This window comes from Octopus bimaculoides, chromosome 13 (assembly GCF_046866305.1).
Source record: "Octopus bimaculoides isolate indiv1 chromosome 13, ASM4686630v1, whole genome shotgun sequence".
Taxonomy (NCBI): domain Eukaryota; kingdom Metazoa; phylum Mollusca; class Cephalopoda; order Octopoda; family Octopodidae; genus Octopus; species Octopus bimaculoides.
In genome coordinates, this window is record NC_142940.1 from 62,233,925 (window position 1) to 62,259,826 (window position 25,902).

General features: G+C 34.6%; 2 protein-coding genes across 6 annotated transcripts; both read left to right on the forward strand.

Annotated features, from left to right (window-relative positions):
* The first annotated feature begins 171 nt into the window (after window positions 1-171).
* Window positions 172-17,039, forward strand: LOC106880857 (organic cation transporter protein). 5 transcript variants are annotated; one of them, XR_016244066.1, is made up of 12 exons: window positions 3,179-3,314; window positions 4,621-4,793; window positions 5,724-5,870; window positions 7,148-7,524; window positions 7,968-8,071; window positions 10,218-10,372; window positions 11,763-11,934; window positions 12,586-12,879; window positions 13,011-13,225; window positions 13,373-13,481; window positions 14,300-14,561; window positions 17,021-17,039. XR_016244066.1 is itself a non-coding variant. In XM_089361920.1 (11 exons), the coding sequence occupies exons 3-11, from the start codon at window positions 5,819-5,821 to the stop codon at window positions 14,505-14,507; spliced, it is 1,686 nt and encodes a 561-aa protein (XP_089218046.1). In that variant the 5' UTR covers window positions 172-1,315; window positions 4,621-4,793; window positions 5,724-5,818; the 3' UTR covers window positions 14,508-14,584. The 5 variants fall into 5 exon arrangements, 4 of the variants coding, with proteins under 4 accessions (XP_089218046.1, XP_014786483.2, XP_052828498.2 ...); XM_089361920.1 differs by lacking the exons at window positions 3,179-3,314; window positions 17,021-17,039 and adding an exon at window positions 172-1,315 and having other exon boundaries at window positions 14,300-14,584; XM_014930997.3 differs by lacking the exon at window positions 17,021-17,039 and having other exon boundaries at window positions 3,163-3,314; window positions 14,300-14,584.
* Window positions 14,721-25,559, forward strand: LOC106880858 (solute carrier family 22 member 15-like). Its single transcript, XM_014931004.3, has 9 exons — window positions 14,721-16,574; window positions 17,021-17,394; window positions 17,956-18,059; window positions 19,437-19,591; window positions 20,664-20,835; window positions 21,250-21,537; window positions 22,560-22,774; window positions 24,263-24,371; window positions 25,258-25,559. The coding sequence occupies exons 1-9, from the start codon at window positions 16,541-16,543 to the stop codon at window positions 25,463-25,465; spliced, it is 1,659 nt and encodes a 552-aa protein (XP_014786490.1). The 5' UTR covers window positions 14,721-16,540; the 3' UTR covers window positions 25,466-25,559.
* Window positions 25,560-25,902: the final 343 nt, after the last annotated feature.

Genomic DNA, 25,902 nt, shown 5'->3' on the forward strand with positions numbered 1-25,902 from the left:
TCATACCCCAAAGCAAATTCTCGTATACATAATATATATATATATATATATATATATATATATATATATATATATACATGTATGTATGTATGTGTGTGTGTGTGTATATGTGTGTGTGTGTATGTGTATGTGTGTGTGTATGTGTGTGTGTGTGTATGTGTATGTGTGTGTGTATGTGTGTGTGTGTGTATGTGTATGTGTGTGTGTGGGTGTGTGTGTATTGGATTTTCAGATAAATTCGTTCGTTTCTTTCCAATGCCAATTGAATTTATCTTTTGTCTTTTACTTGGTTTAGTCATTTGACTGTGGTCATGCTGGGGCACCGCCTTGAAGGAGATGAAAACGTAGCTCAATGTTTATGATTTTGTTGTGTGTTCCTCACCAGAAAAAAAAAAAAACGATTAGTAACATCTTGTCCGTCTTTATGTTCTGAGTTCAAATTCCGCCGTGGTTGACTTTGCCTTTCATCCTCTCATGGATTAGTACCAGTTGAGCACTTAGGTCGATGTAATCAACTTATCCTTCCCCCGAAATTGCTAGCCTTGTGCCTAAATTTGAAACCAATATTACTTACAGGCATTATCCTCATTTGAACTGTCAAAAAGGCGGCGAACTGGCAGGACTCTTAGCATGCCAGACAAAATGTTTAGCATCATTTCTTTCGACTTTACTTCCTATGTTCAAATTCCGCCAAGGTCGACTTCACGTTTTAATCAATTTGAAGTTGATTAAATAAGTATCATATGAACATAGAATAGTTGTTTATCACACGAGTGGTGACAATTATGAATATGGCAATCGGCACATTTTTGAATTGCCTTAATGTTTTTAATCTAACAGTCGAGTTGGTTTCATTTCCAATTTTCTTATCAATTCAACAGAACATTATAGTAATTTAGTATTGGTATGTTGATAATTTATGCACTATTGTAATTTTTGTCAATTAAGTACCGGTGAAATTATTATTATTATTATAAGGCGACGTGCTGGCTGAATCGTTAGTACGCCGGGCGAAATGCATAGCAGTATTTCGTCAATCTTTACGTTCTGAGTTCAAATTCCGCCAAGGCCGACTTTGTCTTTCATCCTTTCGGGGTCGATAAATTAAATACCAGTTGCGAACTGGAGCCGAGCTAATCGACTGACCCACTCCCCGAAATTTCGAAGCTTGTGCGTAGTGTAGAAAAGATTATTATTATGTTGCTTTTTTCTTCTTTCTTCAAATTTTCTTCCATTTCTCGCCGAGTGTTTTCCGTACACGTAGGGCATAGAAGCCCATTGTATGCATTCCCAGTTTACACACGCAAATTTACAGGTAAAATATGTATTTATTATTATTATTATTATTATTATTATTGTTGTTGTTGTTGTTGTTATTATAAGGCAGCGAGCTGGATGAAATGCTTAGCGGTATTTCGCTCGTCGGTACATTACGAGTTCAAATTCCGCCGAGGTCGACGTTGCCTTTCATCTTTTCGGGATCGATAAATTAAGTACCAGTTGCGTACTGGAGTTGATCTAATCGACTCATCTCCTCCTCCAAAATGGCTGCCAATATGGTAAAATTTTGAACGAAATGATTTAAATATAGGTGAGTGTGCGAAAGAATACATATTACATATGTTAGACAGGGTAGTCCTTTGAGGGAGACTAACGTTACATAATGAAGGAAAGCATGCATAATTTAAGTATTAGCAAATTAGATTACGAATATAAAACAACATCTGTTTGATTATAATTATGCAGATTCCAATTTCGTTTGACAAAGTCAAATGTGCATTCTGTTTTGCAATTGCAACGTTTATAAATTATTATTTATTCATAAAATTAAAATTATAATTTATTTATAAAATATATAACTATTCATTAACTTAATTCTGACCACATATGCAATGGATAAATACATATTTCTATAATAGTTAATGTTTTCAAAAGTTAATTAAAGAGTAATTTCTTTAACAGTTATGCAGGATCTATTTGGTGTTGCACATCAAACACAAAGCATAGAATGGATATGATACAACTTGATTGTTTGAACAAAGGGCAGCGAATCGGAGGAGTCATTAGAGTGTCGCATAGAAAGCCTTTCAATATGTTTTATCTCACTGCATTCAAGTTCGAATCTCATCGAAACTAGCTGAGCAAATTCGGAGGACAAATTTCGAAATTTGAAAAAAAAAAAAAAAAGAAACTCGGATTATAATGTGAAAATGGTTTTTAAAATTTTGGCACAAGTCCAGCAATTTTGGGAAAGGGTGATAAGTGGATTACAGTGACCTCAGAATTCAACTGGTACTAATTTTTATCGGCTCCTAAAGGATTAGGGTCAAAGTAGATCTCGGTAGAATTTGAACTCATAACGTAAAAACGGACGAAATGCTACTAAGCATTTTGTCCAGGGTGCTAACGATTTTGTCAGCTCGCCTCCTGGGGTTATGATGATATAATAATATTGTTTAAAACATTTGTTCGAGGACTAATGTTTATTCTGATTTTTGGTGTGGAGAGTTATTTGTAAGTTTTAATAAAGACCTGTTACTAGGTCTAGCAGACTCATCCTGTACAGATGCACGAGAAACGCGTGACTTAATATAAGAACGGAGGGAAATTAACAAGGGACACAATCCATTTTAAAACAATAGTTGAGCGAACACCAATATGTTAGTTGCCGTCCCTTTGCGTTGAGAAAACTGAATGAAAATAAACAATAAAGTCAGATCCGTGGTTTATGTATTCTTACAAGGCGTCAAACACAACCTGGTCGTTATCCACCAACTGCATGCAAGAAATCTATTAAGGTGGCGATTGTGGTTGTTACGGAACATTTTTCATTGAAGTAGTTCAGTGAACCAAGATGGAATTGCAGTGAGAGGATACGGAATGACTTTTATCATAAATGGAGAGAAACGAGCTGATTCGATGTATAAGGGTGGAGGTGAGGGGGTATGAAGTAGAGGAGTAGAGAGATCAGGGGTAAACACTTCAACTGGTTATAATGGTGTCAGCTGAAAAAATATAAAAATATTGAAAATCTATGTTCATTGGGAAGAAATCAAATCTTATTTAATTTATTATCACTAAATTCAAATAGAGTGAAGTATAACGTATTTAGATAAAATAAAATAAAATAAGATAAGATAAAGTGGAGTAAATAAATAGGCTGAATAAATAAAGCAGATAAAGTAAGTATATAAATTTAATTCAACAAGAATTAAATTATATGTAATATGAGGTAAGTGAAAGCTGGAAATATAATAAGTGGTCGCTAAAGGAATTGTTATTGAAGAGGGAAGAATAAAGTAAAAGAAAATAAGGTAAGGCCAGTATATTAATTCAAGTAAGCTTATGCCATGTCACAACTATGTTTCAGTGAACACACGCACACACACACACATACACACACACGGATACTTTATGATGATGGCCGTCCACTCGTGACCGAGGAAGACCATTGCAGATCTTCGAGAACATTGTGCGCTCTAGGACTAACTTATATTTTGCATTTGCGGCTCCGTTGGTGGCTAATGAGCCCTGCTCTTGACAAGCATACACGTTATTTCCTGTCTGCATTTTCTATATGCTGCCTTCTCAACTTTTTCGTGTTTCTTCTCTTATTCAGTTTCTTTAGTTCGTTATGATATGTGATTTGCGCCTAATGAATATGTTTGAGTTTTCTCAATATATAAAGAAAACTATTAGTAGCGCTTTGATACATACATTGTGGCCGGTAAATAAATAATATATATATATATATATATATATATATATATATATATATATATATATATATATATATATATATATATATTACCTGCGCTCTAATGTTGTGGAAAAATGTACGGTCACAACCTCACGTTCCAACCAGGCTAGGATCTACATCAGAAAGACGATCGACTTCAAGCGATGCTACCTTGCACACCCGATATCCTTCTCAAATAGAACTCCTTAGTAGTCTACTTCCTTCGTCACCCACATACACCGCTTCAAGACCTACACCACACCTTATACTTTGTTTAGGTCTTTAAGTTTCAGTGGAAACCACTTTAATACAGATTACTGCATCTTTAAATTATGTTTCCCAGAGTCGATCGTCAAACAACATCAAAAGGCGACGTCTCTATTGAATTGATTCTCTGGTGTAATCTATGCTTGAAGACATAAATTCTACAGGACCTTTGCTTATTATGTAAAATTATAAATGCTCACCGTCTTAGCTACAATTCTCTTTCACTCATTGTATCTTCTCTTACTAACCCCAACTCCCTTTCCATCAAACTACTTTGTACCTCACCTTAATGGTTATTGACTGCTTAATTTGTCTATAAATTAATACATTGACCTTGTCTTTGAACTTCTTTTGAACTGACAACAATATTTCTTCGGCCAGCTATTAACTTTATCATTTTTATCTCTGGTTTTTGTCAAGTAATAATATCTTCACTTCGTGTCTCTCCCTAACCATTCCTTCTATTTCACTGTTTTCACCGCATCCTCCCACCCCACCACTTCTTCCCTACCCCACTTTGTTCTCTGTAAACCGTCAAATTTTTAAACATAGCTCCATATAAATATACGTCTTAAGCCTATCTGTGTTTATCTACCTTTCTATCTTTATAACAGCTCGATAAGGATTGAACCAATAGTTAACGTTCAATGAAGAGGCGCTGGCCTTGGATGAAGTGGCTGGAAAATACATTGATAAAAACTACTAAATCATGGCAGGGATATTAAATTTATTTCGCCATTTCTCAAGCTGATGATGCCAATATAGCAGTTTTGCAACTCGGTACGAGGTAAGTGAAGTTTAACTTAGAGCATGTGTTTTGGAAAAGACAGAGTGCGATCAAAGGAAGATAATCCACTGGACAGCAAAGAGGGCCTGGCTCTTACAAGGGCCAATTATTTCGTTCAATGTGGCCACCACCTGCAGCACGGGCAACATCAATGCGATAAGAGAAATCCTCCCAGACGCGTATCAGCATATCAAAAGCAAGTTTATTATGGAACCAAAGAACAAATTTGCTTTGCTTGAGGCGATTTTAGAAGATATTGACACAGAAGGGAAATGGAAAAACTTTGATAAAGCATTCAACCAGACAGCCAAAGAAGTACCCAGTGGATCATGATATGCTAATATGCGTCTGGGAATTCTCTTATCGCACTGATGTTGCCCATGCTGCAGAAAATAAAAGTTGATTGTGAGTAAACCCTTATGACTTAGCTGGAGTTTTCTATTGCTTTTCCTTATTAAAATATTGCGAAATGAAATCGGCTCATTCTTTTTGAATAACCCTGTATATATATATATATATATATGTGTGTGTGTGTGTGTGTGTGTGTGTGTGTGTGTGTGTGTGTGTCAGTGATTAGGTTGTAAAGGGTAAGAAATACGTTGATAATGTAACAATTATCAACACACTCTAATAATACGCAAAGAGTAAACTATTATAAGATAAATGTCAAGTGAATACATCCATTTAGATTTAATTACTATAATTAGACCGAAAGCATTATAACAACTTTCTGATTACAATGGCTAATTTAAGGTAAAGTCAGAAAACACACAGTTATTAACAATGTCTGCATTTTTAAGTGATTGTTTGTGTATACGGTTATTTGTAAATATAAACATTTACGTAAGTTCTTATTTTATAAATATTTCAATCTTCCATAATTTGTTTTTAACAAAGTCAGTTTAGTAGTTGACCTATTTCAAATTGAAGGGTTTATTAACTATCACATGATATTTTGATGAACGCATATAACTGAACAACGTTTGTGCAGAGTGGATGAATGCAAGAAAGCTGCTATCTGCAACATGGAGAACACACCGAAAGATTTAACGGAAGAACTTTCTCATGAATTTGAAGGTCTGAATATTATATTTCTCTTTCATTTCATTTACTTTAATCTTATGTTTGAATGAGTTGACATATATTATTTTATGTTGCTTTTTTTTGTAAGCTGTTATATAATACCACTTGTGTGACTGATTTATTGAAATATCTAAATATCTAACAGTATTATTAACTGAGAAGACAGTTTTATAGCAATATTCTACAGTTATATAAAGGCGGTGAGCTGGCAGAAACGTTAGCACGTCGGGCGAAATGCTTAACGGTATTTCGTCTGTCTTTATGTTCTGAGCTCAAATTCCCCGAGGTCGACTTTGCTTTTCATCCTTTTAGAGTCAATAAATTAAGTACTAGTTGCGCACTGGGGTCGATCTAATCGACTGGCCTCCTCCCGCAAAATTTCAAGCCTTGTGCCTAGAGTAGAAAATAATATTCACATGTCAACTTTTTAGATTAAAAAAAAATACCCGAACAGGTTGTTCCATTGATCTGATCAACTGGAACAATCTCATCATAATCGACAGAGTACCAGCCCCCACGTTTTTTTTCCACACACCGAATTCTATGTGTAATTAAAAGTAACGTGTGCATAAATCGAATATGAGATAATCGACAGGATATTTTGTCTTCATTGTATACACAACATTCAGGAGTATAAAGCGCAGCTATTTCATAGACAGATCAGCCACTTAACATTCAAGGTAATTATAAAGCAATATTTTGTTGTATATTGATATCACATTCAAGGTAATGAATGTGACAGAAACAGTAAAATAGCGGACAAACTGTATTGTACTTTATTGTGTCTGGGTATATTAATTACTACTACGTTCCAACATAGCCGTGCCGTATCATATTATAGACAACTCTATACACATGCTTCAGATTGTTTCGAGGATTTGCTTTATAAACTTCTTCCAACAATTTAAAAAAATAGTTTTGCAGCATAAACACGACAGAAGAGAAGTGAATAGCATTTTCTCAAGAACACGAGCACGTATTTCTGTCTTGAAGTGACAAGTGTATAACAGAGATGGTTAGATATTTTCAGATATTTAGATATCCTCTTCTAATACCGAATCTTTCGCTCATTCTACGTGAGTGCATATGCTTTCAAGGTTCAAACGCAAGAATCAAACTATTTCTAAAGAAATCATGTATTTTATGGTCCTCCACAAACTTTCAAGAATCTTAGAGTCTTCAAAATAACCATAGAATTTCTACGTATAGTATTAGTTAGAAAATATTAATTGAAATGTGTGTGTACATATAGATGTTATTTTTAATTTTAGATTTATCAGATTCTCATATTACCGAAGAGATATTAAAGAAATGTTGTGGATATGGACCATTTCAAAAGAAACTTACTCTCTTTGTTTTAATATACGCAATATTTGACGGCTTGTCAATTTTAACTCTCGTGTTTATAAGAGAGCCTATCGCTTTCGGTTGTTATCCAACAAATTTCAATAAATCGTTGATACCACCAAATATTGCCTTAGATGAATTCTTAGATAATATTACTGTTGAAGAGGACAAATGCTCTGTGTATGATCTGGATATAGAAGGAAGCTTTTATGCCCTTCCCACTAGCAACATGACAAAGGGGCCATGCAGCAATGGTCGGAAGTTCTACACTAAATTTGGTCTGTCGTCTATAATGTCTGAGGTAAGTAGATCTAATTTCATTGTTTAAAAAAAATATATTTTTAGAATTATGTGTTGTGATAATTCCAACAAAACAGTAACTTTCCCACTCAATGACTCCTGTACATATCAATGCAGAATGTCTCTTTCCTGATTCTAATAAGATTTCAGCAAAATTAGTTCAAAAGCTTACCAAATCGAATTTGTATGTGTACCAGGAGAAAGCGGAAATTTGTAAAGTTTTGTGCTGGAACTTTTCTAACTTTAAACACAAAAGACATCACTAATAACGGGATCAAGAAAAGTTTTAATACTTCCTATGACCAAGGTAACCCCCCCCACACAGAGTATGGATACATATATATATAGTTTTCATGCAAAATTAAGATTGTTAAACATGGCTTTGTAATAGTGTTTAACAAGCAACTATATTACTATTGCTTATTCCCTATTATTTTTTTCCAGTTTGATTTGGTTTGTGAAAGAGAATGGATGAACAACTTCGCAATATCTGCAATGTTTGGTGGTGTCCTAGTTGGATGTTCAGTTTTTGGTTTAGTTTCCGATAAGTAAGTTAAATTTGAATCTCCCATAATAATTTACTATGAAATTAACATATAACATTTTAGTGAAGAACTAGATTAAATTGTTAAAATGATCGTCTAAACTTTTGATTAAAAGATATGACATTATAACCAAGCATTAACAAAAGCAACGATAGATTTGCTTTTATGAACTTTATCAAAAGTTATCACCCCAAAGCAGGACATGATAGAAGAAAACCGAGTAAACATTCGTGTCCAGCGCATCCAAATCCGATTCAATAGACAAAAAAAATTGAAATTTGTTCCCTAAAGATCATTTTGGTATCAGTGACTTAATTCGTGTCACTCGCTGTTTCCAACGTTGGTATGTATATATTCCATCATATAAAAGCACTACGGATGGTCAATCTATTTATAAAAAACTACCAACCTTGTGGTCAATATACTGGTAGCATTGGGCAGCGAGCTGGCAGAATCGTTAGCACGCCAGACAAAATGCTTGGCGGCATTTCGTCCGTCTTTACGTTTTGGGTTTAAAATTCCGTCGAGGTCGACTTTGCCTTTCATCCTTTCTAGTTCGATAAAACAAGTACCAGTTGCGTACTGGGGCCGATGTAATCGACTTACTCCGTCCCTCGAAATTGGTAGCCTTGAAACAAAATTTGAAACTAATATTCTGCTAGTTGTATTTGGTGAAAAGATCTAAGAAAAGTACTGCAGTAAACAAGATCTCGTGGCTGAAGAAAGAAGTATGTTCTTTCTTTTTTGTTACTTTTATATCTGGTTGTATACATTTTTTTCTGCTTTGATGCTTAGATTCAGCAGATAGGTCTCGTATCAGTTCATATAGGTTGTTATTAGTTTATAGAAAACTGCATTGTAGTAAAAAAAACCCCCCAAAAACTTGGTTTTTATTTTCACTGCTACCATATGAGCAGGCATAGAAGTAAATAATGGAAAGGGAAGTTTCTTTGCAATGTGTTACATGTTTCTTTGCAGATTCCCAATCAGGATATTCTCATGTTCGTTTTTCATAACAACTGAAGTCTTTCATATTAACAAGACAAAAATAACAACCACAGTTGTTCTTTTTTGTGGCTTCCGTCACACCCCAGGTACTCCTTTGTTTCAATTTTCCTTTACCTTTTTGTCCAGTCCTAAAGGAACTCTACATAGATCTCATATAACTTATAGAATACATATGACTTATCTTGATGTCCAAACTTTTCTCCAAAATAAGAAAGATGTGCTCGTTTCACAACAGCCAGTGATATTCTCTCTATGATTTCCTATAGTATATTTACCACAGATGTACTAAAATGCATTTAGATTGTTCATACAAGCTCTTCGTGATGAACTCTTATTTACTTCATTAATTTCCAGAAAATAATAAAAAGTATATTATTAAATCTGGGCGACAATTTTAAAGTCAAGTTTGCAATAAAGATAATTAAATAATAGTGTAGAAGAGTAAAATATGTTGATAAACATCCTGCTACCTTGTCTGATATATATATATATATATATATCATCATGTTGAACTGTTAATCCCTATACATATTTTTCTCTCTCCGTTTTTTATCTCTCACAATCCTTTCTGTCGAAGACTGTAGGCTCGAAACGTCAAAGTCTTTTCCATTCTTCCTGAGCGTTAAACTAAGACACCTGCTTGTTGTTCCTTCTCTTGTCTTCGTCTTATGTTTTCTGTAAATTTTAACTACATACATACATACCTATATCTATCTATCTATCTATCTATCCAGTGAATTGGATGCTTAACACACTCCTTTGAAGGATTTCTTTTCCTCAGTTTGTTACTATATATATATATATATATATATATATATATATGTATATGTATATATATATATATATATATATATATATATATATATATATATATATATATATATATATATATATATATATATATGTATATATATTTGTGTGTGTTTCTATGTTTCTTTTCCCTGTTTTAACCTCCTCTTCTCAAGATAAAGAATTTCTTTTATTTTTCATTCATTTACTCTATTGGAGCCAATTTCACAACCCCTTTCTATTAATCCTCATTTCCCCTTGTTACTTCTGCTTTGCGTCTCTTATAGAAAATTAAACATCAAGAACAAAATGCAGAAGCAATATTTAGACCCAATGTTTCTATATTTTACAGATTCGGCCGCTTCAAAACGTTCTTAATCGGAGAAATTGTATTCATGTGTGCCCTTTTAATCAGAATACATTCACCAAATTATGCTGTATTTGCAATTATGTACTTCATGGAAGGATTTGGCGAGGCAGGCACATATCCGATAATATATACCCTTCGTAAGTGGTTCAAAATCCTTATATGCAAAGACGATTTGGTTTTGTTTCAGCAGATGAACGTCGATGTTGTTGGCGTATTTAGTAGCTATTGTGGTGTTTGGGGTGAAATCTTTTATGAAGTGATTATGGATAATTTATAAAACCTTTGGTCTATCATTGTTATCGAGATTTCCAGCTGGAAAGAAGCTTTACGGACAAGGAGTGCTGACAACAGCGCTTTATTGAGACTCACGGAGACAAAACAGTTCTCTACTCTTTTATTCTGGATCCAGCTGTGTCCTTTGTAAAGACCATCCAACGGCAGATATATTTCTTCAAGTTTATCACAACGGCATGGCAAAGAATTTTGAAAGGCCAGAGGAGACAGCTTTTCTTTTGACGCAACCCCAACTCTTATGAAATTCCAAACATAACAATTGAAAGCATAAAATTGTGGTGGTGGTAGTAGAGGAGGAGGAGGAGGAGGAGGAGGAGGAGGAGGAGGAGGAGAAAAGTCTCCCTCACTAGTAAACTTGTTGAAATTTCGAGAAGCGAATATAGTCAATTAAATCTACAACGATCCTTGGTTGATACATAGTTTATCGATTTACTGACTCGAGAAGAAACGCCGAATAATGTAAGAATTGACCCCCAAAACTAAAGAATATTTAACACTTGCCTCTCTAAAGTAATTTTTTTCTAAACGTCCTTGCTTATTTTGAGACTTTTCGTTAGCCATTGTGAGTCATATAAAGATGTCGTGTCATAAGTCCCAAATTTGGAATGTGTACCATTTAAGATGCATGAACGCCAAGGAAATATGTCCTATCTTTATTACATTTGATGGACAGAACAGGCAAAGGGTTAACTATCTTTCTTGTCCGACACTTTATTGATTCTGCCATCGACTGCTATGCCCTAAAAAATTATCATTTTTAATTTGATGAAAGGCCACATATTCTAACCCAAGTATGTTACCGATACTTATTCAGTTAGTCGACACAGGTATGATTTGAACTTAGAACGTTTTGAAAAAAATGCATAACCCTCACCAAATATTTTAGAAAGCCTTCTATCGAAATTGTAAATCAGCTGCCAAATTTTGGCATAAGGCATTGAGAGGGTTGACTATCAATTAAATAGGTATCTTATTGACTTCCGGGAAGGCGAGTGTCGATTTTGGAGGGATTAAAATTGTTGAAGTTGTAACTAAGTTCCACAAAGCTTATAATACGATGTTGCTCTACCGCATTGCATTTATAGGCAGTTGCTCTACCGATTCTAGTATCTACACTCTTCGATGAAAGAAAAAATATGTGATAATATTTGAATTTTTACTAATGTTGTGTAATAAACCCAAACATTTGATATTATCAAGAAATTACATTATGATACTTTTTCTCTATTGCAGTGCTAGAATGTGTAACAAAAAATTATCGAATGCCTTTGAATTTTGTTATTCATGGATTCTTTGCTCTTGGAGAAATGCTTGTATCTGGTATGGCGTATGTGTTTCGTGAATGGAAAGATTTACTGTTTGTTACAGGTTTCCCACACATTCTGCTGTTTATTATAGCACTCATGTAGGTATACCTAAGCAGATTGTTACCTTAATCTGTTCGGATATTAAATAACCTTGATATAAGTTAGTTCAAAGTTTATTGTATAAATGTATGTAATCATATTTCTCATGTATTCAGTTAAAGGATGTCGAAATTACGTTCCGTACGAACACAGACGCACAAAGACACATTAGCTTGTTTTGAAACCACACACTGTTGCTTATAATTGGTTAAAGTCACACACATTTACAATTAGATCGAAAAATACTCGCACTTCACGTGCATGTATCTGTGACAGTGAGTACAGTAAGAAAAGTATATGTAGAACCAGTTACTCATGTGTACAAATTCACACACACACACACATACACACATTTAATTACATATAACTATATTTCCGATATATTGACATATTGAGCTATCATCTAACTCTGTATATGGAGTTGAAATGAAGAGGTGGAAAACAAACCAGTTTCTGGCAGCTAACAACTTCACAATATTCATATCACAATACTTAGATATGCCGAATACCGTCCAAATATTTATAGCTAAATCCATTAATTTCTTTAACTTGATTATAAATTGTATTATATTGTTATCATTCCAAACTTCATTTTTACTCCCAAAAGAAATACTAGATTATCGTCATTAAAATGTTTTTTACATTCAAAGATATCTTCCAGAATCTCCTCGATGGCAGCTTAACAAAGGAAGGTTTGAAGAAGCTGAAAAAACCTTTAACAAGATAGCAAGAACGAATAAAAGAGGCACCGTGAACACTGGGCATATTCTTCATGAACTTCAAAGAGAATCAGAAAGTAAAATTACATTTAATGTTGAAGTAATGGAAAATATAAATGTCGAAAAGAAGGGAAAACTCAAATTAAAAAAGAAGTCCCACACAGCAATTGATTTGTTAAAAAAACCTCGAAGAGCGATCATTTCAGCAATAATTTGGTTTAACTGGTAAATATTTTATTGTGTTACAATAAAGAAAGAGACTTCTCTGGAAACTTCCACTTACGTACTTAAAACTACAGATTTATCAATGGTTCTAAGTTGATCATTAGTTAATTTTTATACTATTTATATTGTAGGTTTGTCAACAGTATAATTTACTACGGAGTGACACTAAACTCTGTTGATATGTCCGGAAACCAGTACATAAACTATTTGATGATGGTGGTAATAGAGATTCCAGCCAGCATTATTGGATACCTAACGTTTCGCTGGTTTGGTCATCGTACGCCGATCGTTTTCTTCATGGTGTTTGGTGGAATTAACTGTATTGTCTCAAACTTTGTGCCAAAAGGTAATAATTTTTCCAACCAACTAATCTTTCTATGTTAGAAATTAAAACATTGAAGCTTGCAAAGCAATGTCATTTGGTAAGAAAATTTCACGATCTATAGTATTTGAAAAATTGACGTATTTTCGTTTTCCTTACATTTCTTTGCAGCTAATTCTTGGTTTCCCCTCATATTAGCTGTTCTCGGAAAGATGGGTGCAACCGCGTCATTTGGTGGTATCTATCTGGCGTCAACAGAAGTATTTCCAACAGTTGTACGGTAGGTAGAAGAGTTGGACGTTTGAAACAGAATATCACATTAGTTAATCTCTAATATACTTAAGAATCTTCACATACAAACTCATACACATGTACGGTATGTATGTATGTATGCATGTATGTATGTATGTATGTATGTCATTATTCAGTTTATTTCAAGATTTCTTGCCAATAAAGAAAGAAACGGTTTCTAACCTAGATCCAAGGCTCCTTCATTGGAATTTCAACATCAACAATAGAGTATTCTTGTTTGTAGGTATGCATGTTTTATGTATGTATATATGTACAGATTTGTATGTTTTATGTATGTATTTTCATCTATATAATTGCATATCTAAGCTTGCTCATATATATTTAAATGATAAACTTCTGGCAAGTTTTACAGATTTTTACAGCTGTATGTATGTATGTATGTATGTATGTATGTATGGAATATATTTGTATATCTGGAACCACCTGTTAGCCACTATGATTCTCAGGTCTATTTACCGGGAGTAGCAGCAACTATGAAGGTCCTAGCTATGACATAAAGCGTATCTTGGATACCTTTAGATCCGGTGAAGTCCATTTCTTTCCAGATCCGATCACAGATGATTTCTTTCAGAAAGAGAGACAGAAGCCGGAAAGAAAAAGCGAGGGAAATAGAAATATTGACACCGTATTTGATTCGGACTTAAGCTAGAAGTTGTATTTCTCTCTAAAAAAAAAAACAAAAAAACAAAACAAAAGAAAAAAAAAACAAAAACAAAAACAAAAACAAAAAACAAAAGGAAATCTATAACCATGTATTATATATTTTTTAATTTTATCATATTTCAGCAACAGTGGCGTGGGTACGTCTTCATCGTTTGCTCGACTTGGCAGTCTTACTGCACCATTAATTCTTGAACTCACCGTATTCGGTTCCTGGTTACCTCTCACTGTCTACGGAGTCTTGGGCATTCTTGGTGGACTACTCATCTTCTTACTTCCTGACATGAAAGATACTTGTTTACCTCAAACATTTGAAGATATGGATAATCTGTAGAGTTGTGTCATCGTATCTTAAGATGAGCAAAGTGTGAAGAATATGCCGTAAAATGTATAAAATTCATTGTATTTGTATATTTGTTATTTAGTTATTTATTACATTTATATTGATGTCTTCCCATGGTACAAATTAAAAAAATGTACAGGTTATAATCTGTTCAATTTTTATTCCATTATATTACAGGTAATAATATCATTATCGCAAGGTGGTGAGCTGGCAGAAACGTTAGCACGCCGGACGAAATACTTGGCAGTATTTCGTCTGTCTTTACGTTCTGAGTTCAAATTCCGCCGAGGTCGACTTTGCCTTTCATCCTTTCGGGGTCAATAAATTAAGTACCATTTGCGTACTGGGGTCGACCTAATCGACTGGCCCCCTCCCCACAAATTTTGGGCCTTGTGCCCAGAGTAGAAAACAATAATATTATGATCGTCATATGCGTAGTGAACAGGGAGAATAACCAGGATGGCATATATATTCCTTCATAAGGTATTGCGCCAGATCAAGTTCGAACGTGAATAAAGTAATCGCTGCTGTATTTCTTCATTCTAGAACAATTTCTCCTATTAGATGCGTATCTGTTCATGGCATACTCGATTCGTTAGCGTAAGGGGACATTGGGACATTCAATGTTTCGACACCGTTGGGTCTCCACAGCGAAAGCTATTGTATTCTAATGACTCTACCAACAGTTTGTGGTTCTTGTTTATGAATTCAGCAGACAATTGCTGATGCGCGCTAACATCTGCTTACCGATATTAAATCATGTGTAGATTCATTCTAAATACGTTCCGGCAGATTCGAATGTATATATGCTTATCGCTGCTTTGTTATCGATCCGACTCTCGCTGTTTCCTGTGCACATGGCAACCTCTTTGAAAGGATAAGTTGTTCTCCCATAACGAAATACAGAAGCGATTAGTACATTCAGGTATGTATCTGCCGGAACTTATGGACAATGCATATATACATCATTGTATTTTATTATCATTATCGCCAAAATAAGCTGACGGTAGCTAGCTGGTCTCTACAGACGGCCGAGGACACAAGAACGATGGACTCACCACATCGCAATGCTTCTTCGTCGAAGTTGTCAAAGGCAAGTAACGATAGATTTGGAGAAATACGACTGCAGGTAAGATATGCTTGTGGGGGAAGGGAGAAAGGTTCAATATGATGGAGGAAATTATTTCTTTCAGATTTTTGGTGAGGAGGGTTTTTCTTTTTAACTGTGTGAACAATGGAAGTAGGAGTCTTTCTGAGAGGAGTTGATGCTTGGTTATAGAGTGATGCACAGTTTATAGGACGATTTTTAGGTTTAGCAAGGGACCATAAGGCTCTGGTGCAATATGATAGTAGGAATAGGGCAGCAGACAATATGAATATCTCTTGAGTTTCACTGACATGCTATATATGCATTACATAATTTCCTACACCAGCTGGAGCGGTAATTTTCACCATTATAATTCCGCCAATATGACAGACTTTACCGGCCATGATGAAATACCACAAGGTATAGAAAATACGTATTCGCCTTTATATATTTAATCTTTTATATTGAACACTCAATATTTCATCTGTTCAATAAGACATATTCCATATATTCAATAAGACATTCAATACTTTATTTAATTGTACCATCCATTTTTATTTTATATTATATATTGTATATTATATTATATATTGTATATTCCATATTCTATATCCCACATTGGTTTTGCAGGAATATAAATAAAACATAAAAAACAGACAGTGTTGGAACTCTTTTAAACAAAATAATATATTCCTCTATACACAATCATACAAAACCCCTTTTTTTGTATTTATTTTTACTCGCATATACATATATATATATATATATTGCTTCACACACATATCAAATTAGCGTCACTTTATATCTTAAAACGAAAGCGCTATTACATGCTAGAAGCAGCTGTCATAAATACTTCCTTCCGAGATTCTGTGCTGCGCACTTAATAAGAGGAAGACTTGTACCTATGAGCGAATAAACCAGGCTGTTTCAAAACAAAATGAACGAAGAACCTGCTACTCAAGAATTCAAAGGTCTGAACACTCATTTTTCTTTTCAGCTTGTTATCTTTCACACACACACACACACACACACACACACACACACACACACACACACACACACACACACACACACACACACACACACACACACACACACACACAAACATGTGTATATAGGTATGTCTATCTATCTATCTATCTATCTATCTATCTATCTATCTATCTATCTATCTATGTGTGAGTGTGTGTGTGTGTGTGTGCGGCGTGTGTGTTTGATGGCGTATATACTAACTTTTCTAATCACTTTTATGTTATCGTTTGAGGTAACAGCATTTTCTACATATATTAAATGTTTATAGTCCTATCAATTTACTCCTATTCGTTACTCATAGTTTAAACTTTTTAAACATAATATTCGATGGTACTGTCTTAGAAATTTGTTGTCAAAATAAATTTTGATTTGTTTTCAAATTTAGATTTGTCTACATCTGAAATTACGGAGAAAATATTAAAATCATGTGGCGGATATGGGTTATTTCAAAAGATACTCACTATTTTTGTTTTAATATTTGTAATAATCGATGCTCTTGGAGGTTTAGCTATGGTTTTTATAAGGGAGACGGTTCCATTTGCTTGCTATCCTGCAAACTTCAATGAATCCATGATTCCATCAAATATTTCCTTGGATGAATTCTTAAATGATGTAACTGTCAAAGACGAGAAATGTTCCGTGTATAACCTGGTTTCTGAAGAAGGATTCTATGTCTTACCCACAAGTAATTCTACGAAGGAATCCTGCAACCATGGTCGAAAGTTCTACACTGAAGATTTGTCATCTATTGTATCTGAGGTAAGTAATGCTAACTTCATGGATTAAAGTTGTTGTTTATCATATAATTATGTATTATTCTACGACCAATAGAACGGAGAGCTGTCTCTCTAGCAATCCACGTAGATATCGAAAATAAGTATCTGTCTTGTAATGTACATAAAGACAAATTTCTGCAGAATGATCTTAAAAGTTTGCAAATTGAAATAATGATGAATGGTGTAAGAAATTTTTTTTGAAGTATCCTCATCAGAAAAGAGATGACTAAATTGTTGAAGAGTTATCAACAAGGTAGAAGTGAGTATATATATATATATATATATATATATATATATATATATATATATATATATGTGCTTGTGTGTGCGTGTCTGTGCGTGTGTGTCTGTGTATGAGCGCGCGCGCGTGTATGTGTGTATAGGTATGTAAATATTGATTTTATCGAATGGTATTCTAGAAGTGAGACAAATTCACACTTATTTCAGTTGTGTTTTTGCCTGTAATATTTATAGCTGTTGTATATAATTTGTTGTCTATGTCTAATGAACAACTACTTTTTAAATGTTTTCTCTTTTTCTTCAGTTTGAGTTGGTTTGTGACAAAGAATGGCTGAAAAATATTGCAGTGTCTGCAACGTTTGCGGGTGTCCTTCTTGGAAATTTAGTCTTTGGTATATTTTCAGACAGGTAAGTGTTAAAAGTTAGCTGTGTATAAGAATATGATAGGTGGTATCAAAAACCGCTCCCGGACTAGTTCTGTAGTGCGCCAACAGATGGCAGCGCAGTGAAAGCTAGTAGCGACCTTCATGAGGCAGTATGCTGCGTGACAGTCATATGTTTACTTTGCAAGTTGTGAAATTTGTGTTTTTGTGATCACGTGTATGCTGTAGTCTGTGATTTTGTCCAAGGACAGGAACAAAGTGCCTACGTGAAATTTTGCGTTAAACTTAGGAAGTCTGCTACAAAGACATTGAGCATGCTTCGGCATGCTTGCAGCAACGAGGCAATAGGTTGTACGCAATGTTTCAAGTGGCATGAGTGCTTCAAAAGAGGAAGAACGTCCCTGGAAGACTTGTCACGAGTGTCACCCTCGGAAATGTAGTATTGAGTAGAATTCTCACCCCGAGACCATACCGTCAATCGAAGGTTCTACTGGGACGAAAGTGATCGGATCTGTGGATTGCAAAGAACTGGTTTCTTCACGACGAATTGCACCCTTGTCACCTAAATCTCCTCACTCATGAGTTTCTCACCAAAAGTAACATGGTATCACTTCCGCACCCGTCCTGTTCGCCAGATTTAACACCTGCAGACTTCCATCTCTTCCTCAAGATGAGAATGCAGTTCAAATGTCGCTGTTTTAACTCCGTTGCTTTGATCCAGAGAGAATAGCAGAAAGTTCTGGACTCGCTTTCGGTAAACGACTTCCAGGTCGAATTCTAAAAGTGGCAGGAATGCTGGTACCGGTGTATTGCTGCGCAAGGTGACTATTTCGAAGGAGAGAACGTTAAAATTTAGGTACATAAGTAATTTTTTTTATGAAACATAACTTGTCCTGAAACTTTTTTTTATAGAACGTTGTATATATGTACATATATACATACACATATATATATATATATATATACACATATATATACACACATACATACGCATGTATGCATATATATATAAATACATATACATATGTATATATATATATGTTTATGTATATAATAATAATACATATATATGTATATATGTATATGTATATAATAATATACATATATATTCTTTGATGGCTTACACACACACACGCACACATGTAAATATGCGTGTATGTTTATACATTTGTAGAGAGAGGGAGAGAGAGAGAGAGAGAGAGAGAGAGAGAGAGAGAGAGAGAGAGAGAGAGTTTGTTTGTTTGTTTGTGAGGAATAATGACAGAACAAGAGAGAAGTACCTGGGAGTAGCTTAATAATTTGACATAAATAGAACGGAAGCTTTGACAAGTAAAAAAATACAAGATGCTTCGTTCACAAAATTTAGAACCGTATTTTGTCTCAATGATTTTATTTTTGGCAGATTCGGCCGATATAAAACCTACTGCGTTGGAGAAATAGTTTACATTTGTTGCAGTTTAACCAAAATAAATGCACCAAATTATATCGTGTTCGTCGTTATGTACTTTTTGGAAGGATTCGGAATTGGAGGCACCTACATAATCTTATACACCATTTGTAAGTGTTTTAACATTCTTCTTATGCTAACTATTCGTTATTCGCTATCCTGCATTTTAAAAGTTCCATGCAAAAGTCTCCCACACTACAGAGTGCACCTTCGTGTTCTTGAGAGGTGCATCATTGTCTTTTGAGAAAAGGGCGTAGAACTCCGTCTGATATATCTAGTTGATGGTATTTTTTTTGTTGGTTCTGCTGTCACTTTAATGTTTCAACTGTTTGGGTTTTAGAACGTATCGTATTTTTGTTATAAGTTCAAATTCCGCCGAGGTCGACTTCATCTTTCATCCTTTCGGAGTTTGATATCATCATCATCATCATCATCATCATCATCACCAAGGCGGCCATCTGAAAGTGTTGTTAGCACTCTGGAAAAAAAGCATAACGGATTTTTCGTCCTTCTTTACGCTCTGAGTTCAATTTCCGCCGAGGTTGACTTGGCCTTCCGTCCTATGGAAGATGATAAATTAAGTGTACCAGTCAAGCACTGGGGTCGACATACTTAACTAGTTTATTGACTTCAGAAGCATAACAGAAACCAAGTGGAAAACATAAATATACCTCACATTAGGTTTTCTGATATCAACTGTCCTGCTCTTCACAAAATCATGATTCTGTTAAGATGTATAGCGACCTGTCCTCCTTTATATACAATCGGAGCTGGAGGGATAAAACTGAATCAGATCCGAATTGGAATCAAAATGAAATGGCGCATAAGTAATTACTGAAAACAGTTATACGAAATGTTTGAAGTGTTAGGCAAGTAAATAAATAAGGTATGCCATGTAAGGACTTCACCTAATATGAGAAGGCAGTTCTAAGGCAGCCAGCTGGCAGGATAGTTAGCTCCCCAGGCAAAATGCTTCCTGGCGTTTTGTGGGTCATCACGTTCTGAGTTCAGATTCTGCTAGGGTCGACTTTACCTTTTATCGCTTCGGGACCTATCTCTGAATTTGCTGGTCTTGTTGAAAAATTTGAAGCTAAAATATGAATCAGTATTTGTTTGTTATACAATTAAATTGACATAAATGACAAACAGAAATACCAGCGTAATATTTTCCCTTTATTACAGTGATAGAATGTGTCACTCAAAATTACAAAATGCGTTTGAATTTTGCTTTTCATGGAACATTCGCTGTTGGAGAAATAATCTTAGGCGGTGTGGCGTATTTACTACGTAAATGGCAGCATCTATTGTATGCTTCATGGTTTCCACACATTATGATATTCATTATTGCATTGAAGTAAGTATATCTTCGCATGTTTTAACGATAATCTAGTTGAATAATGTTTAAACGTATTTACAGCTTCCTAAAGTTAATTATCCGTGTTACCTTATCGTAGAAATGCATGTAAATCCTACCCGTATGAAGGGTTTGACTTCCTTATACCAAAATTGCATTCCATATGTACATACAGACAAAGATGCCTACTGCACATGCGAACGCTCACACACTCTTAGTCAGACCCAACCAAAAAGACACGCAAACTATATAGTTTACAGCTTCACAAGGTTTTCTACGAATTTCATCACTGCTTAACTTGATACTAAAACGAATTATATTATCTATTTAAACTAAATATTTTATAATTTCGATTTCAATTTTTCCAAGAATGCTAGATTACCTCATTGTCTGTAAATGATTCTTATTCGGCAGATATCTTCCTGAATCTCCTAGATGGCTTCTTAATAAAGAGAGATTCACAGAAGCTGAAAAATCCTTCAACAGGATAGCAAAATTAAATGGAAAAGACAACGAGGATATGGTAAATCTGATTCAGGAACTTCAAAGGAAAGCTGACGGCAAGTCCAAATTTGATGCGGAAGTTGTGGGAAATAAGAATTTAGGAAAAAAGCAAAGAATTCCTAAAAAGCAGAAAACAGCAATTGATTTATTAAAAAGGCCGCGAAGTGCGATGATTTCTACAAACATTTGGTTTAACTGGTAAATATTTTATCTTGTTAGTTAAAAATTATAGTAAATGCTTAGCTAAATAGTCTACTGTAACACCTCTGGTTATATTGTAGTAAATACATCGCCCTAAACATTAGCCAGTCTTTATATATAACCAATTTCGGAAGCTATCGCTAATACATACATACATAAATACATGTACATAATTACATACATATTTTCGTACAAACATACCATCATCCATTCACACACACACACACACACACACACACACACACACACACACACACACACACACACACACACACACACACACACACACACACAGTGTCTTTAGAAGAGAGACAGATATTCTCCGTATAGAATACACTTCATAGTGCTCAAGAGTTTTAAACTTGAGGAGCCGGTAGAGAAGTAAATGAAAGGATAAGCAAGTTAGGCCAAGTCGATAGACAAAACAAAATATTAAATACAATGTAAAATTCTTCTCTGAAGACGGATTCTGGTATTATCCGATGATGGAATCAATTTACAATCATTAGATCGGACCACCAAGCCCCAAGAAACAACCGTTGGACACGTAAAAGTCTAATTCAGCCCCTTTAATTCTTGACATCATTTCTATTCTATGCACGTTGGACCTTCTTACATGTAAACCTATGTATATATATATTGTATTTAATATTTTTTGTATATCGACTTGCCTAACTTGCTTATCTTTACATTTACCTGTATATATATATATATATATATATATATATATATATATATATATATATATATATAGATAGATAGATAAATGCACATGTATATAAATGTACACACACACACATATATATATGTACACATAAATACATTCATATATAAATGTATATATATATATATATATATTCATATACATATATACACAAGTATATATATATATATATATATATATATATATATAAAGATATATATATATGTGTGTGTGTGTGTGTGTGTGTTACTAATGGCCTAAATATTATTGTCGATTATCCAAGATTTTTCTCAATCGCAGAATATTTTTATTGCAGGTTTGTTAACAGTATGCTTTACTACGGAGTAACATTAAATTCTGTTGACATGTCCGGAAATCGTTATGTAAACTATTTGATGATGGCAGTAGTAGAGATTCCAGCCAGCATTATTGGATACCTAACGTTTCGCTGGTTTGGTCATCGTAAGCCGATCGTTTTCTTTATGGTATTTGGAGGAATTAACTGTATTGTCTCAAACTTTGTGCCAAAAGGTAATATTTGATTACATCACTTATTAATATTTTTTAAATATTGCACATATTAAGCAATATCATGCAGTTATATTATGCTATAATTTTCTGGACGGTGACGACTTTTAAACGCTAAAGAATTAAAAGTACTCACGTATGTCTTATATATCTTATATTTGTGAATGGCGCGTGTGTATGTGTGTCACCCCCAAAATATGTTAATATCAGTTTGATATTACCAGTATTCACCGTTCTTTAACCCTCAGTGCACGCGACACGCATACGTAACGTAGAATTCTCATACCAGGCTTACGCTACCTACACGATAATAAGCCTTGAAAATTTGGTTAATGTTGACTTAAGAATCTCGTCATTTTTAATAGCTCAGTAATCCAGTCGCTAGTTATGTGAAGCAAATTGTCTTCCATTACATCATCTGACCTCATTATTTTGAAACAGTAACTCAACGAACGAAATTGTCAAGGGGAGTTACAAAGATGAATGTTCGTTACCCTCACTCGGGAAAGTTTACAAAACACCGACTCGACTCGCTACAGACAAGTTCGGCATACGATCCTAAGTATTGTGGACGTAAAAACCGGAATAAACAACCGTAAAATAAAAATTGTCCAACATTCTTATAGTTACACTTATTCACTGCCCTCGACCTGTAAAATATTTGATGCACATCGGAAGTACAAAAAAAATGGAGCTGGCTACGGGATTTGAACCCAGAACGAAAATAAAAAGCCTCAAAACCTAACAAATATCGCAACGCATTTCGTCCTACGTTTTAGTCAGTTTTCTGCCTTGTGTAAATCACCTGCATGCAGGACAACCACCCAACCAGATACTTTAATGTCATCAGATTATACAATTTCAGATCGTCATCCTCGGGAAACAACTGCAATAATATTGTTTTCAAATTTTGGCACATGGCCAGCAACCTCGGGACAGGGGTTAAGTCGATTACATCGACTGGTACTTACTTTATTGACCTCGGAAAGATGAGAGGCAGAGTCCACCTCAGTGGAATTTAAAGTTAGAACGTAAAGACGGACGGACGGAATGCCGCCAAACATTTTGTCCGGTGTGCTAATGATTCTTCCAGTTCGCCATCTTCAAACTGACATAATTTTGCCGAAATAATTCTCCTAAAACTATGAGTACTCTTGAGTTTTTGAGTTATTTGCTTGATCCTGTCAAACATTGTTTTCCTTTGATAAAGTCCTAAATATATTAGTTAATTTCTCACATAATAATGATGACGGCTGTGTTTCTATGGGCTTAAAGATCATTGACAGTAACCCAACTCCACAAAAATTCATTAATTCGGTTGATTGTTGAATACTTATTCACTGACTGGAATGAACTCACTATTCTCTTAGGTCCTGCAGAATTCAAGAGCCCTAATCCTCTTCTATCTAATTCTGTTCTTCCGACCAATGAACATATTATAATTACAATAATTAAATATTTTTTTCTCACTGTACTAAAATATATTTTCAGCTAACCTTTGGTTTCCTCTGATATTAGCTGTTCTCGGGAAGCTGGGTGTGACAGCATCATTTTTCGGTATTTATTTAACCTCAACAGAACTATTTCCAACAGCTGTACGGTACGTGCAATGTTTTACCATTTGAACAAGAATTTCGCACTAATTACAATGTGCTTTAATTGGAATGATTCTGATATAAAATAAATTGGGCCCACTGTATGCTTAATCCAGAAAGGTCAACGTTCTCCAGTTCGATAAAAGGAAATTATCCACATGTTTGCTGAAAGTCTTTTTCTAGAATTTAGTAGTTCGGTGGGGTTCTTGGATTGAAAAAAGAAAAGGATAGAGTTCTTTCGGTTATAAAAAAGGTCTGTATAGCCTAAAGAGATAGTGGGTAGTAAGTGAAATAGAGTAGGGAGAGAAGATTGCGGAGGGCAACGTTACATCTAATACATGGAAAAGGAATGACGGTGCAAGAAAGAAAATAGAGATAAATTAAACATAGATAAAACAATAGGCTTCAATTAATTTTCTATTTGGTGATTACTGATTGTAACCTTACCCAAAATGTCAAAACGTTTCCGTCAATATAGATGGAAATCTGTTACAGTGGAAAACACATTATCATTCACTACATCTCTCTATCAAGTTGTCTCTCTCAATCTCTCTCTTCCTTATTTATTTCATCTTGTTTTGTTTAACGATATAATCAAATCCACATATCTATAAAGAAATCGACAGGAACAACCATTTACAGTGGAGTTGCCGTGAAATGTTAAAACCCCAGCGTTTCGGATAGAGTACTTCTTCAGGGGAAACATCTTTTATGTGTTAAAAGTATTAGATTTTCCCATCCCCAGAGCAACTTCATTGTACACTTTCCGTCGATTTCTCTAAATACTACAAGTCTTGCTGATGCCGATCATCATCAGTCTACTTGGATTCTCTTTTTTCTAAACTTGTCAATGTTTATATAAAATGTGTTCTGTTTTCTTTTCTATTCCAGCAACAGTGGCATGGGAACTGCTTCATCGTTTGCTCGAGTTGGTGGCATTCTTGCACCAATAATTCTTGGACTTTCCATATATGGCTCTTGGATACCTCTCAGTGTCTATGGGGTCTTCGGAATTGTTGCTGGATTGCTGACCCTTTTGCTTCCCGAAATGAAAGATGCTTGTTTACTTCAAACATTGGAAGACCTGCATGATTTGTAAATTTATCATTGAAAACTCCTTTCGAGTAATTTCATGGAAACAAGAATGAAATATATAAACGTCTAATATGACCAGTATACTGCATTATTTTAAATATTTATTATTTGTTATACTTACAGCAAATTATAACATTTGTAAAAGTCCCAGGTGTACACACACACACACACACACACACACACACACACACACACACACACACACACACACACACACACACACACACACATAATAAATCTTGCGTTGGATATACGGTATTGTTCCTGTGGTCTTCCACCCTTATGTATCCATTCTTACTATAATTTGAATTCTAGCTGATGCTGAGCACTTCAACTCTAGCCCGTTTTTATGTATTGTTATATTAACAATATCTAATTATACAAAGAATTATAGCTTATATATATATATACACATACACACGTGAGTTAAGTTAGAGGTTA

Excerpts from the sequence above, each read along its gene's own strand:
- LOC106880857 (XM_089361920.1), top strand. The coding sequence starts at position 5,819 with ATGGAGAACACACCGAAAGATTTAACGGAAGAACTTTCTCATGAATTT. Across the intron at positions 5,871-7,147 it reads ACTTTCTCATGAATTTGAAG|ATTTATCAGATTCTCATATT; the intron begins GTCTGAATATTA and ends TTTTAATTTTAG. Across the intron at positions 13,226-13,372 it reads CTCAAACTTTGTGCCAAAAG|CTAATTCTTGGTTTCCCCTC; the intron begins GTAATAATTTTT and ends ATTTCTTTGCAG.
- LOC106880858 (XM_014931004.3), top strand. The coding sequence starts at position 16,541 with ATGAACGAAGAACCTGCTACTCAAGAATTCAAAG. Across the intron at positions 17,395-17,955 it reads TGTCATCTATTGTATCTGAG|TTTGAGTTGGTTTGTGACAA; the intron begins GTAAGTAATGCT and ends CTTTTTCTTCAG. Across the intron at positions 21,538-22,559 it reads ACAAACATTTGGTTTAACTG|GTTTGTTAACAGTATGCTTT; the intron begins GTAAATATTTTA and ends TTTTTATTGCAG.